General features: G+C 51.5%; 1 protein-coding gene across 2 annotated transcripts; it reads left to right on the top strand.

Moving 5' to 3' along the window:
* The first annotated feature begins 206 nt into the window (after positions 1-206).
* On the top strand, positions 207-14,152 carry TBX3 (T-box transcription factor 3). 2 transcript variants are annotated; one of them, XM_086761605.1, is made up of 7 exons: positions 207-1,810; positions 3,686-3,953; positions 5,267-5,413; positions 7,589-7,665; positions 8,931-9,088; positions 10,422-11,113; positions 11,840-14,152. In XM_086761605.1, the coding sequence occupies exons 1-7, from the start codon at positions 1,416-1,418 to the stop codon at positions 12,296-12,298; spliced, it is 2,196 nt and encodes a 731-aa protein (XP_086617731.1). In that variant the 5' UTR covers positions 207-1,415; the 3' UTR covers positions 12,299-14,152. The 2 variants fall into 2 exon arrangements, with proteins under 2 accessions (XP_086617731.1, XP_086617732.1); XM_086761606.1 differs by lacking the exon at positions 207-1,810 and adding an exon at positions 3,178-3,371.
* The last annotated feature ends 304 nt before the right edge of the window (positions 14,153-14,456 follow it).

Genomic DNA, 14,456 nt, shown 5'->3' with positions numbered 1-14,456 from the left:
CCCGACCCCCCCTTCACCCACCCCCCCCACCCCCCTTTAGAGGCGGGTGCTCCCCGGCCCTGCCCGCTCCCTCCCCTCTGATCATGTTGACATATTCACACGGCCCCGGAGTCCTGGTGATGCTTTGCTGCAGCGTTACAGTTTCCGACACCTTCTTTTTATAACTCGGCTCTGTCCCCCTTCCACTCGACCTGTCAAAACCACGCCTATGGAGCCACACAATTGGTCCGAAAGCGTCAAAGAGCCAATCAAGGAGGCTCCAGCTCCCTTGTAACCCACAACACATCCATACAATCCGGTGCACGCAGAGCACAGACTCACAGGGAATTCTCAGAGCTGAGAGGCTCCTTCTCCCTCTCTCTCTCTCTCTCTTTCTCTTTCCCTCTCTTTCTCCCCCTCCCTCCTTTTTTTTTTTTTCCTTCTTCCTTTCTCTTCCCCTCTCTCTTTCTCCCTCTCTCCTTCGCTGGAGCGCTGCTGGAGAGAAGACGAGTGTAATTCTTCCAGATTTTTTTTTTTTAAAGCTGAGCGAAAGAGAAAGAGAAGGGAAAAAATAAAAAAGAAAAAGAGGAGGGTGAAAGAAAGAAGAAATCCTGATGGAAATCAGGGCACCCTGACCAGCTCCTGCTTGGAGAGGGGGGAAGGCGAGGCGGAAACGAGATTTCCCTACAAGTTGTTTTTTTTTTTTTTTTTCTTCGCTGCTGAAGGTTGCTCAGGAGCCTTCCTCGGCCGGCGAGGGGGGGTGGGTTTGTTTGCTTCTTTCTGCTTTCCCTCCCTTCCCAGCCTCTGCTCTGCAGCCTGACCGTACGGAGGAAAGGTGGAGGGGTGGGGGGGAGGGGGGAGGACGAGCCAGCCACCCAAAAAGAAAACCCAGCTTCCAGCCGTCACCCTCCGCCACGAAAGAAGAGAAGCGGGATTGAGACTAAGAGAAAAAAGAAGAAGAAGGAAAAAAAAAAGGATCTCGGCTTGTCCAGCCCTTCTGCGGCAAGAGGAGCAGACAGCGAACCCGGTGGATTTTTTTTTCCCCCCCTTTTTCGGCGTTTCTTTTCCAGCGCAAGGACTTCCACTTCGGAAAAAAAAAAAACAAACAACAACAACAAAACACCAAACCAAACCTGCAGAGACCGAGAACACACACACACAAAAAGCAAGACTAATAATGAACAGTCCTGTTAACCCGCTGTCCCGAGGGCTGGGGATGTGCCCCGGCTCGGGAAGTTGTAGGCTGTAGAAGTTCTGCCTCTCCCCCCACGTACTGTGCTGTCTAGAACTTGTTTCCCCCCACCCTAATTTTTTTTTTTTATTTTTGGTGCTTTATTGCTGTTGTTGTTATTATCTTAATTTTTCTTCTTCATGATGTGCTGTTAGAAACCACTCCGGGACTGCTCCAGCAGTAGGAAGACGGAGGAGTGGAGTGGATGAATATACCGATGAGAGATCCAGTAATCCCTGGGACAAGCATGGCTTATCATCCTTTTTTACCTCACCGGGCACCGGACTTTGCCATGAGCGCTGTGCTGGGCCATCAGCCTCCCTTCTTCCCGGCTCTGGCTTTGCCTCCCAACGGGGCGGCCGCCCTCTCCCTTCCCGGGGCTCTGGCTAAACCCATCATGGACCAGTTAGTGGGGGCTGCAGAGACTGGTATCCCCTTTTCTTCCCTGGGTCACCAGGCAGCAGCCCATCTGAGGCCTTTAAAAACTCTGGAGCCAGAAGAAGAGGTGGAAGACGATCCGAAAGTGCATCTGGAAGCCAAAGAGCTTTGGGAGCAGTTCCATAAAAGAGGGACGGAGATGGTGATTACCAAATCGGGAAGGTAGGTCTGGGTTTGGGGGGTTCGTGCCTTTACCCCCCCCCCCTTTTTTTTTTTTTTTTTTGCCCACTCTCTCCCCAATCCCTCAATCTCTGCACCCCACCAGGCTGCTCCAGAGCAAAGCTCTTTCGCTGACAAATTCCTCCGTAAAGTTCCTTTCCCCTGGAATTACGGGAAGTTTTAGGCAGCCGAAGACCCGAGCCCACCTCGGCTCCACGCTGCGGGGAAAAGGCTCGGGCTTTCCACGAACCGGCCCTGTGTGCGGGGTCCCTTCACGCTTCGGTACCTTCGTGCTTTCTGATAGCAGAAAAGAAAAATAATAATAATTTGGGGGTTGGAAAAGGAGCTGGCCTGATCTCAGCATTGCGCCGCGTAGTTTTTCTTCCTTCCGAGAGAGAGAAAAGGGGAATAAAAAAAAAGGAAAAATAACCAGGAGCGGCGTGTGGCTGCCGGGGAGGCGGGCGGCTGGGCTCGGCTTAGCGGTGGCTCCGCTTGTCCCCGTCTCCCTGCCGGGCTCCGGGCGGGTGTTTGTGCTGCCTGCTCGGCTCTGGAAAAGCACAAAAAACTGGCAAAAACACCCAACCGGCCCGCAGCCGCCGCTGCGGTGGATCGCAGGGAAAAAAAAAAAAAAAAAAGGAGAGAGAAAGAAAACAAACCCTGTGTTCGTAGAACCCTCGCGTGGGAATGAATGAACGCGCACGGCGCGTCCCCGCTCGGCTTTGCTGCTTTATTTTTGGTAGAAATCTGAAATCCCTCTCCCTATTCCCTGCCCGTTGCCACCGGTGCCCTTTTACAACTCTGTCGCTGCGATGACACGCAGGGGGAAAAACCCCCTCCGCACCCGTGTGTTTTTCTACGGGACTCCCTTAGAAACCTCCCCAACAATTCGCGTGTGATTTGCCAGGAGAATTACTCGAGGAAGCCACTGCTGAGAAGTCTTCTTAGATGGCCTTCAGCTGCCTCACCTACTCGCACAGCACCAGTTGCAGGCTACAGGCTCGGAAAAAAAAAATAATAAAAAAAAAATCCCTAAAAGGAGCGAGGAGGGGAAGAAAAAATAAATTAAAATCCCCTCACCATTTTACTACTTTTCCGAAGTTTTCTCTGTTAATTGTGGTCAAAACTTTTTGCTTCGGCGAGCGTTGAGCGCTCTTACATGTTGCGAAGTCATGTGTTTCCTTTTAAGTTGGGATTGCTGAGCGCCCGGCCGCTCGATATAATAAACAGCAAATTTGTGGTATCCTGTTGCAGTTTGGGAGCTGGGGAGCGGGGTTCGCAGGGAACACGAGTGGGCGATCGCTGGGGAGGCTGCGGGCTGGGAAAGCCACGGCAGCCACCCTGCCCTCGCTGTGGGTTTGTTGTGTTTTTGGTTTTGGTTTTTTTTTTTTTTTTCCTCCTCCTCTGCAAAGTGGAAAACCTCCCCTCTCCGCTCCTCATCGGGGGGCTCGGTTAGAATAACGTGGAATATTTATTTTCTGGGGGTGCGAGGTGTTCCCCTGTCTTTGTTTAGCAGGCGAAAGGGGAAAAATAACGAGTGGGCTGAGCTGTTTAGGAATGGCAGAGGGTAGGCGCCTGCTGATTTCTAGGGAGCGCGTCCCTCTCCCCTCTGCCTCCCATCCAGGAACCATTTATTCCTGAAACTTGGAAGCCTTTGAGAAATCTTTTCCCTGGGAGTGGGAGGAAGCCCTTTTACTGGAGGGGGGACACAACAGACACGACACCCGTGACTTTTCTGCTTCTGAGAACTGAGGCAGTGGTTTGGTGGATGCGCTTCTGAGATTTAGGAGCTTATTGAAACACTGTGATTAATTTTATTTTCTTTTTTGTCTTGTCTTTTCTTTACATCCCCTCCACCCCGCTCCCTCTTTCTGCCCGTAGGAGAATGTTTCCTCCATTTAAAGTGAGATGCACTGGACTGGATAAAAAGGCCAAGTACATTTTATTGATGGATATTGTGGCAGCTGATGATTGTAGGTACAAATTCCATAATTCCCGGTGGATGGTAGCCGGCAAAGCTGACCCTGAAATGCCAAAGAGAATGTACATCCACCCGGACAGCCCGGCCACCGGCGAACAATGGATGTCCAAAGTCGTCACCTTTCACAAGCTGAAGCTCACTAACAACATCTCTGACAAGCACGGATTTGTGAGTGCCTTTTACACCTTCCTTTGCACCCCTCTTTCCCCTCCCTCGCTGCCCGGCCGGAGCGCTGGGTCCCGGCGTGGGGACCCCACTCGGGATTGCAGCGGCTGCTCAACCGGAGCCATGCCTGCAGCCCCTGGGTGGGAGAAACGCAGGGAAATTAGGGAATAAATACTCCCCTCTGCGCACAGGGGGACGTGCGTCTGTCCAGTTTAAGATGTTCCTTGGGTTTTTTTTGGGTTTTTTTGTGTGTTGCCGAGGTCAGGACTAAACACTCGAGTTCGTTCTGTAACCTCTCCATGCCATTCAGCATTAACTTCAGAGATTTATTTCCAGCACAGCGCAACTCGATATTTCTCAGAGCTGTGGTGACTTTATATATCTCTAGATATATATTTTTAATACAGTCGATCGCACTTTTTGAGCATAGGAAAATGATATGCATATGTGTATAAAGGGCTTAAAGGCCTAAGTATGCAAACATTTAAATATATATTAATCTGGATAATGTAAAGCGAGCCGGAGTGAAAATAAACAGGGACCTAAATCAGAGGTCAAGTTGCCCATTCATGTCTCTCCACTCCTCTACATTTACTGGGTGTGCAGAGATAAAAACTTACCCTAAGAGTGAAATCAAACAAACCTGCTGATAAGTGCTCTGGCGATCCTTGCCATTTCGCTCTGTTCCTGGGAAAGCCTCCGCCTCGGAGCTGGGCTTCGCTGGTGGTGGTGGCCGCGGTCGGGGGATCTCTAATGTGGCAGAGATTGCATTTGCTGGCTGTGATTTGATTAGACGATACTTTTTTTTTTTTTTTTTGGCTTTCGCAGAAGGCCTTAAGTGGATTGGGGTGAGCAATCAGACCTAGCCAAGGCTCTCGTGGTGTTGCTGTTGTAGTTGCTGCTTTACTTGATTTAAATTTATTTTTTTATTTTTTTCCCCACTTTGAAATCAAAAGACATCGCGGCCAGGGCCCAAACACCTTCTCCCCCTCTCCTAGGGGAGTTCTGCTGGGATTTCCCGCCCCCCCCGCACCCCCGACCCCTCTGAGGGGTGCAGCGGAGAGCGGACCCCCGGCGAGCCCGAGCTGTCAGTGCTTTTTTGGCGGATGCTGCGAGGCGTGTGCGTGTGTTTTTTTGGAGTGTGCTCGGCGGGGAGGAGGAGGAGGAGTGAGGGGAGGAAGGAGAGGGGAAGGCAAATTAGGAGGAGAAAGTGCCGATGGCTGGGGTCAGCTCCAGCTGACCGCTCTTCTCTCCCCCTCCTCCCCTTTCTGCTGCCGGCCGCTGACCCCCCCTCCCCTCATTCCTCACCCCCCCAGACCATTTTAAACTCCATGCACAAGTACCAGCCCCGGTTCCACATCGTCCGAGCCAACGATATCCTCAAGCTCCCCTACAGCACGTTCAGGACCTACGTTTTCCCGGAGACCGAATTCATCGCAGTGACCGCATACCAGAATGATAAGGTAAGGAGATTAAGAAAGGATTTGTTTTACGTGTTTTGGCTTTTAAGAGAGCTTTTACTCTGCATTGTTCCCTTAAAAATCACGAAGCCCATCCCGCTCCTCTCTCTCTCTCCCCCTCTCCTCCCATCCCCCTCGTTTTTTCCCCCCCCAAAATCTCCTTGATCCAACTTCGGGAAGGCGCCGGGGGAGGGGGTCGGGCACTCTCCTAATACCGACCTCGGGAAAGGCAATTAAAAAGGGAGGACTGGGGGGGGGGGGGGGGGGGTCTGATTAGGGTTTTTTTTCGCTCCTCGGTATGGGGAAAGGGGTACGATGGGGTGGGGATCGCTGCTCTCGGTGTGGATTTAATCTAAGACGCATCAGGAGTTAAAAAAAAAAAATCGGCTCCGTGTGTCGAAAGACAGAGGGGCTGGAGATTTTGTAATTCTTCCTGGCCTTTGTGCTGTTTTAGCTCCTTTAACAGCAATTGGCAATAAGGCTGGAGCGCACGTCTGGTTCCTATTATTATTATATTATGATTTTTTTTTTTTTTTTTGCATCCTGCAGTGTTTTATTATTTTTTGTGGTGCAGAAATATGCTCTGATCAGAGAAGGGTATCTCGCTTGGATTTAGCTGGAAGGTCTGAAAGAGTCAGTGTGAGAAAGTTTTCGCAGCGCTGCAGACGCTGCGCTTGGATTTCTGCTGGTTTATTGCCGCTCGCGACGAAGGTGGTATATTTGGGAGAGTGGCAAATGGCGAGCTTACCATAATTAAGTCAAGTGGAAGGAAGCAAAGGAGCCAGAAAGGGGGCTTTGATTTTTTTTTTTTAATTAATTTATTTTTTTCCCGGTCTCTAACTTGTAACTTTGCGGGTGTGTGCGTTGAGCGCAGAGGGTCTGGATGTGCAGCGCCTGCTCGCTGCGCCTTCCCCGTGCTTTCTCTGTCCCCTCACATCCTTCACTATTAAAAATTAAGGGCTGAAGAAGGAGTGCGGGGGGGGGTTTGCACCCTTCTTCCCTCGGTTTCCAAAAAGCCGCTTCTCCCTCCCTTCTCGGGCTCTTTCCCTCTTTTTCTGCGGGCGGGCGCTTGTAAGGAAAAGGGCAGGAAAACGCGCGTAGGGAGCAGAATTTGGGGACTTCTCGGCCGGGCCGCCCGGCTCGGTCGAAGGGCAGAGCTGAGCGGATTTCTCTGATTGCCGTGAAATCGCCTGGAAAGCGGCGTGCGGGAGCCGCCCGGCCGGCATCACCGGCCGGAAAAGTCCTCCTAGATATTTAATTGTTTTTTTGGGGTTTTCCTGCTCTTTGCTGATCCCGCGTGTGCGGCGGAGGGAGGTGGGGGGGTAACTCGGGAGCCGGGGCCGGTCCTGGTCCTGCCCCCTACCCTGCCCCGCAGTCAGCCTCAGGGCAGGGATTTGCTCTTTCGGGATCCTGCTCTCCTCTTAAATTGAAGAAGGGATTGTGGTGATTTCAGCCCGATCTGGGAGCGGGAGCGGGATGGGTTGGGGGGGCAGGCTACATCCCTGACCCCAGCCCCGCATCCCTGACCCCAATCTCTCATCCCCTTTATAGTGAGGGGAGCCGGGCTCTGCATCTCATCGTACCTGCAGGGATGGGGGGGAGGGGGTATGGAGCCCTCCCAAAGACAGGGAGAAACGGCCATTCCCTGCCATACCCTGAATCCCCAGGAAACGCTAAAGCAGTCGCCAAAAAAAAAAAAAAAAAAAGAAAAGAAAAAGAAAAAAAAATTGGCTCCTGGCACCCCCCCGCGCCCCAACACACACACAGAGCATAATGCGATTATATAAAGTATTTTATTATAGCAAGGGGGGTGGGCATGAGTCCTTTGCGGTTTAATTATGGCATTTAAAGAGTTTTAAGCGCGGGCATAACTTGCATGGATCGCATTGCACGGCTCAATTAATCCCGACGCGGTGGCAGCAACACGGGGCTCTTTCATTGCCACCGCAGCCCGGGTCACCGGCTGGCCTGCTGAGCTGCCCCCAAACCCGCTCGGGAAAATGCTGAGATTCACCCCAAAACCAGGGACTTCTGCCCTCCACCCTGCCAGGGTCCTGCTGGGGAAACTGGGGAGAGCGGATTTTTGCAGGTTTGGTTTTTTTTCTAAAAAAAAAACCCAAAATCTCTTTATTTCTGTCCCAACCCCCTGCCTATTTTTTTTTTCTCTCCATCCTCTAGATCACTCAATTAAAAATTGACAACAATCCCTTTGCCAAAGGTTTTCGGGACACCGGGAATGGAAGGAGGGAAAAAAGGTGAGTCTGGATAGATTATATATAGGCGCCTCGTTTGCTTTTCGTGTGGAAAGCTCAGAACATGAGCAGAGGTCAAAATCACCAAACCGCACTTCCCCCCACCCCCAAATTCATAAGGATCTGGTCGTTAATAACGCCAAACTGTTTGCATGGGGATTCTTTCCTGCTCTCCACGTTTATTTTTCACACCGGAGGGATTGGCTGGCTGAGGGATGGTGGGGCATTGAGCAGATATCACTGGAGAAACAAGTTTCTCTTAAAATTTTGAGGGGAATATTACATTGCAGTTTGTATTTGGGAAAGAGGGAGAAATGAGGGCCGAGCTGATCGCTGATTGAACCTCCTCTGGCATTTTCCCGGGGACTGTATCGAAAAGGCTCAAGTGTGGAAGAGAAACTTATAAATAAACTGTTTTGACAGAGGTGTCTCGTGAATATGGAAGTAATTAATGATAGAAGATTTATTTTTTTTTTTCTCCAAATGCAGTGGGACACAGTTTGTGCCCCAGGTAGACAGGACAGGACTCGTTTTAATGGGACTCTAGATTTTTGGTTTTAATATTGAAGAAAATAGAGAAAGGGACAATTTTTTTTTTTCCTTTGATGGAGGATATATCTTTGTTTTGTTTTGTTACAGCAGACAGGATATTTTAGCCATTTGCACTTGGGTTTAGATAATGAATAAATCTGTCTGTTCCTCTTTTTTTTTTTTTAAACCAAAAAAAAAAAAAGGGAGGGGTGTGTAATGTATCACAAGAGGCCTTTCTCCCTGCCCGGCACACACACGCACGCGCCAGCTCCTCGTGTCCGTCAGTGTGAAAATAAAGCCAGCACTGGAGCCGCAGGACGGAAATTATTTCTAATTTCTCTCTAAATATAAATAGATTCTTACTCCGGGTTAATTGTTGGTGAAAAGATCACATAAAGTGCCTAACAAAATAACCACTTCCTAGCAATCTTAGCAACCATTAAGATGGCTCATATCTCTGGAACATCCTTGCCTTTTAAAAGCAGATCTCTAGGGAATGCTTCCCTCTCCCCTCTTTAATATCTGCCCTCGCTGAGGAGCTGCTCGCCGCTTCCAAGAAATCTCCTCTCATTCCCAGCCAAGGCCGGCCTGCCAGAAAAGCCTTCCCCTCCTCGGGGGAAACCTTGGCCCTTAATTCCCCTTGCCCCAGTCATCCCCATATAGGAGTTCCAGAAGGGGTTGGGGAAGGGATGGGGGGTCCCGGGGTCCGCTCGCCCAGCGGGTGCCTGTGCCCACAGGAAGCAGCTGACCCTGCAGTCCATGCGGGTGTACGACGAGAGGCAGAAGAAGGAGAACCCAACCTCGGACGAGTCGTCCAACGAGCAGACGGCCTTCAAGTGCTTCGCCCAGTCCTCCTGCCCCGCCGTGCCCGCCGTCGGCACCTCCAGCCTCAAAGGTGAGAGCTGCAGCCCCCCGGATCCCCCCCAGGGAGAGCCTGGGTGCCTGCTCCTCAGCGGAACCAACCTTGGCCTGCTCTGCTTTCCTCTGGTACTGGCCTACCTTCTTTCCTTCCTTTATCTTTCCTTCTTTTCTCTGTTTTATCTCTTATCTCCTCTCTCTTTCCTTTTTCTTCTTTATTTTCTCTCTTCTCCCCCTGTCCCTCTTGCTCTTTTTATATTTTATTTTGTCTCTCCTTCCCCCTTTCTCCCCCTTTCTCCCCCTTTCTCCCCCTTTCTCCCCCTTTCTCCCCCTTTCTCCCCCTTTCTCCCCCTTTCTCCCCCTTTCTCCCCCTTTCTCCCCCTTTCTCCCCCTTTCTCCCCCTTTCTCCCCCTTTCTCCCCCTTTCTCCCCCTTTCTCCCCCTCCTCCCACCCCGTGTCCCTTCCTCCCCTCCTCGGTTCAGAAAGGAGCCAGCTCCCAGTCAAGGGAGCAAAGACAGACCACGGGGCAAAAGTTCAAAACTGGAGTCACTCCATTAATATTCCTCCCTGAATCTGCTCTGAGAGGAAGGATCTTTCCCCTGGATACAATCCCGAACTTTGTTATAGAAAAGTCGCCCTCGATTTTCTCCCCATGCGGGGCCGGGAGCTGTCTGCAGCTTTCTCCCGTGTATTAATCCATCCAGGGGTGGGGTGGGGGGACAGGGGGGAGGAGGAAACAACCTCTTTTTTTTTTTTTTTTTTCTGTTGTTGCTTTACTTGTTTGTTTAAAGTCCTGCTGACGGGAGGGGAGCTGGGAGGGGACCCAAAAAACGAAGCAGAGCTTCGCACCTGGAGCTCTGAAATGAGGAGATGAAGCGCAGAGGAATCCGTGTCTGCATTTGGGGAGGAGGAGGAAGAGGGGGCGGCTGGGGGGTGATGAAGGGGAGTATATATGTGTGTGTGTTTTCAAATTTTGCCTGTCGAAAGGGCTGAAAAGTTTGGAAAAGTTCTTAGGAGATACATCCCCGAGGCTCTCCCTTCTGCTGTCCCCGGTGTGGGGGGGTGTCCTGGAGAGGTCCCAGCAGCCCCAGCCCCTCCTTGGCTGGTGGGGGGGTCCCTCCCCTGGGGCCACCTCTTTGTTTCGCAGCCAGTTTTGCTGCGCTGTGTAAAATTCGGGTTGGCTTGGATGGGGGGAGTGGTGGGAGCAATGTGAATGTATTTATATAATAATTTTTTTTTTTTTTTGAAGAAAGGAATGATTTCCTTTCCTGTCTGGCCAGGGATTTTAAGGGTCTCTGCCCCCAGCCCAATGAGGGTTTAGGGAGTTGCAGGGCCGGACCCCCAGCCCCGGGTTCCCTTTTCTCTTCCAGATCTCTGCCCCAGCGAGGGAGACAGCGATGCAGACAGCAAAGATGACCCCTTGCTGGAAGCCAACGAGGCAGGCAAAATCAGCACGACCACCGCCACCCCCCCGGGGCCGGCCACCTCCGCCGCGGCCGTGGGAGACGACCCCCGAGAGAAGGGGGGCAGCCCCTCCAAAAGTCACTTTTTCCCTGGTGATCGGAGCCGAGAGAGGACGGAGAAAGCTCCTCCGGACTCCCGGCACAGCCCGGCTACGATTTCTTCCAGCACCCGGGGGGGAAGTTTGAGCGGCGAGGAACTGAAAAGCCCCCTCAGGGATGGTCCCAAAATCGATGAGAACCGGTTGCTGGGGAAAGAGCCCTTCGCCCCCCTCACGGTCCAGACCGACAGCTCGGCCCACCTGAGCCAGGGACATTTGCAAAACCTCGCCTTCCCCCCCGCCCTGGCCGGCCAGCAGTTTTTTAACCCTTTGGGGAACGGGCACCCGCTGCTCTTGCACCCCGGGCAGTTCGCCATGGGGGGGGCTTTCTCCGGTATGGCGGCGGGTATGGGGCCACTGCTCGCCACCGTCTCCGGGGCATCCGCCGGGGGCTCGGGACTGGATAACACGGTGATGGCCACGGCGGCGGCCCAGGGACTCTCGGGAGCATCGGCGGCCGCTCTGCCTTTCCATCTGCAGCAGCACGTCCTGGCTTCTCAGGTACAACATCCCCTCCCTCCTCAAAGCCCCCGGCCCTCTGGAGCAAGGGGGCTCCATCCCGGGGTGGGGGGAGGCAGAGGGGCACCCCCTTTTAGCTTCCCACTGCGGGTTTGACCCCTAACCCGGGTCTTTCTGCAGGGCCAGGTGCTGGGTTTGGTGGGGAAAATCGGGGGGGACACCACCCCAACTTGAACCCCCGGAGCTCTTCCACCCGCCCCCCGTCCCAGCTCTTGCGCTCCCTGGGACGCTGTGCGGGGCCCAGGCCTCTACCCACCACCCAGGGGGACTTGGCAGCTCCCCGTGGGGCCCGTCCCAGCCGTCGGGGGCGGGGGTATGCCCAGGGATGCCCTTAAGGGAGGTGGAGGGGGGGGGGCTGTACCTGTGGGGACAGAGCGACAATCTCCCCGCGGAGGTGGGTGTCGGGGGGGTAGAGGCACCCATTTTAGTTCGCCGCCATCGGGCCATGACCGTCCCCGACGGGTGGGGGCCATGCGGGGCAGACCCTTGTTGGGGTGGGAGGGTGAGGGGGGGGTTGTCTGGGTGGTTTTGGCCCCGGCAGCGGGCGGCTGGGTCTCACTCTCCTCCCGTGGGCAGCGTGGGAGTGGGGGGTGTTGGCGTGGGGAGTGCGGTGGAGCATCCCCTGAGGTGGGACCGAGGCGAGGTGGGATGTGCAGGCCGGTAACCCTCTCCTTCCTCTCTCTCCTCCCCCCCCGACTCCCCCCGCAGGGCCTGGCCATGTCTCCCTTCGGCAGCCTCTTCCCCTACCCCTACACCTACATGGCGGCCGCCGCCGCCGCGTCCAGCGCGGCCTCGGGCTCGGTGCACCGGCACCCCTTCCTCAGCGCCGTCCGGCCCCGGCTCCGCTACAGCCCCTACCCCCTGCCCGTCCCCCTGCCCGACGGCACCGGCCTCCTCGCCACCGCCCTGCCCGGCCTGGCTCCTTCCTCCTCCTCCTCCTCCGGTGAAGGCAAAGCGGGGGCTCTGACCGCCAGCCCCGGTTCCCTACCCCTGGACTCCGCTTCGGACCTCGCCAGCCGCTCCTCCACCCTCTCCTCCGGTTCCGTCTCCCTTTCTCCCAAACTGGGAGGGGAGAAGGAGGCGGCCACCAGCGAACTGCAAAATATCCAGCGTCTGGTCAGCGGGCTCGACCCCAAGCAGGACAGATCCCGCAGCGGCTCCCCGTAACCCGCCCCCCCAGCCCCCGGGAGCTCATTTCACATCAGCCTCGCAGTGCACTTTGTTGGAAAGAAACCACATCCTCCACCCCGCGAGTTGGTCTGGTTGAGTTGTTTGCTTTTTTTTTTTTTCTTATGCCCCTCTTCTATTTTTTTTTTCTTCCTTTTTCTATTTTTTTTTTCCTATAAAAGCCCCCGGCGTTGTGTGCGCGCTTATCAACAACAACAACAAAAAGGTGAAGCGCGAGGGTGGGGTGGTGAACGTCGGGGCAGCGGAGCCGAGGTGGGAGAGTTGGGTCGGAGGCTGCTGGCAGGGAGCAGGCGGGCCCGGCCGGGTCACCAGTGGGGTTGCAGCATCCTCCTTTCCTTTTTTTTTTTTAAAAAAAGAACTGTGTAAAAAAAAAACAAACCAAACCAAAACAACAAAACAAACAACAACAGAAAAAAAACACCTAAAAGCAAAAATAAACAAAACAATCAAACAAACATATGAATAAAAATAAAGTAAGAGAAGTGATTTTTTTTTATTATTTTTAATTTCCGAGAGAAAAGTGTGTAAGTAACTCGCATATCGGTTCTTCAACAGTTGTTTCCTGGGCGGGTTGTTAACGACAACCCCCTTAGACAATATTAAGGGAAGCTGTGTGTTTAAAATATTATTGTGATGTCTGAGAGCCCGTCGGTGGCTTTTTTGCATGTTCCATAGTAGTCTGCTTTTTTAGGGGGGGGTATTTTTTTAATTTCGGTGGGGTTTTGTTGTTTATTTTAAATGCTCGTTTCAAATCCCAGGGAAAAAAATTATTAATAATAACGATAATAAAAACAAAAATAAGACCCTCGTCCCTCTACCTTAAACATTCTCCTTGTAGCAAGAACAATAAGAAGTGTAGTTGGAAAGAAAAAAAAAACGAATTTATTTTATCTAAAAACCTCTGTAGCTTGACTGTAGGTTTATCACAGCTTTCCCTCTTTAACTGTATATGCAATAACAAGGTTTAAACATGCTGAGAAGAAGAAAAGAGGGGACACTATTATTAAAACAAAGTATTTATGTAATTATTTGATAACTCTTGTAAATACGTGGAATATGAATACTCGAAATTAAACTTTAATTTATTGACATTGTACATATCTCTGTAAATACGACTGCAACTGTCTTTTTTTTTTCTTTCTGTTTTTATTTTTAGTCGTTTTCATTTCAAGTTTGTAATTCCTTTAAACATACACCCCCGACCCAGAGGAGAAATCCCCCCGTTTTTGAGGGCTCACTTTTAAAATTCCAGTTCATCCCAGAAAACTTGACCTCATCCTTTTGTAAAGGAGCCGAACGCAAAAGGCAAAGCAGAAACAAACAAAATTAATCAAAGACCTTTTGAAAAAAAATAAAAGAGCGAAAAAGGAAAAGCAATGTGCCATGGTATCTTTTAATTCTCGATTTCTTCAGTGTTCAAAGCGCTACTTTCCGTATAAAATGTCAACAACAACAAAAAAATTGTATACGTTAATCCACGACAACAGGCTTCTCCAGTGGCTTGAGAGAAAAAAAAAAAGATGAAGATTCTAGGATTTTCTTTACTTTGTATTATTTCCCCCCCGTTTCCTTGGCGTGTCAAGAAAAAAAAAAAAAAAAACCGACCCCACGATGGAGTTTTACTGTGCTTACTGTTGTCTTTGTTTGAGTGAGTGCATATTTTCTTGGCTTGAAAGTCAGGTGCTCAGAGCTGGTTCAAAGGAAAAAAAAATAATGAAGGTATATTTTGTGTTATATAAATGTTGAGAAGTTCTTGCTATTTTTTTTCCTGTAATTTTTTTCCCCCCTCTTTTAAAAGTCACTGAAGTTTCAATAAATTTTTATTGAAATGTCTTGGGCGTACTGTGAAATGCCTTCACCCCAACCCTCCCGAAAGCGCCTGGGAGGATGGAGAGGTTGAAAGATATATATCCCTCCTCTGCCTTTCTCCTCCACCCCCCATCCCCTTCCCGATATTCAGATTTTTTTTTTTTTTTTTTCCTTTCCCCTCCTGGAAGGAGCTAGCACGAACCAGTCGGGATGGTGTCGTTTGAATTGTTGGTGGGGAAGTACGAGTTTTAAGCAAGTTGTTTAATGTGCCTTTTCCGTCCCCCGTCCCTCTGGCTTTTAAAGCCAAGTCACCTCTTAATGGAACAAT

Source organism: Chlamydotis macqueenii, chromosome 17 (assembly GCF_036417535.1).
Source record: "Chlamydotis macqueenii isolate bChlMac1 chromosome 17, bChlMac1.mat, whole genome shotgun sequence".
Taxonomy (NCBI): domain Eukaryota; kingdom Metazoa; phylum Chordata; class Aves; order Otidiformes; family Otididae; genus Chlamydotis; species Chlamydotis macqueenii.
This window is presented reverse-complemented; position numbering and strand designations above follow the sequence as displayed.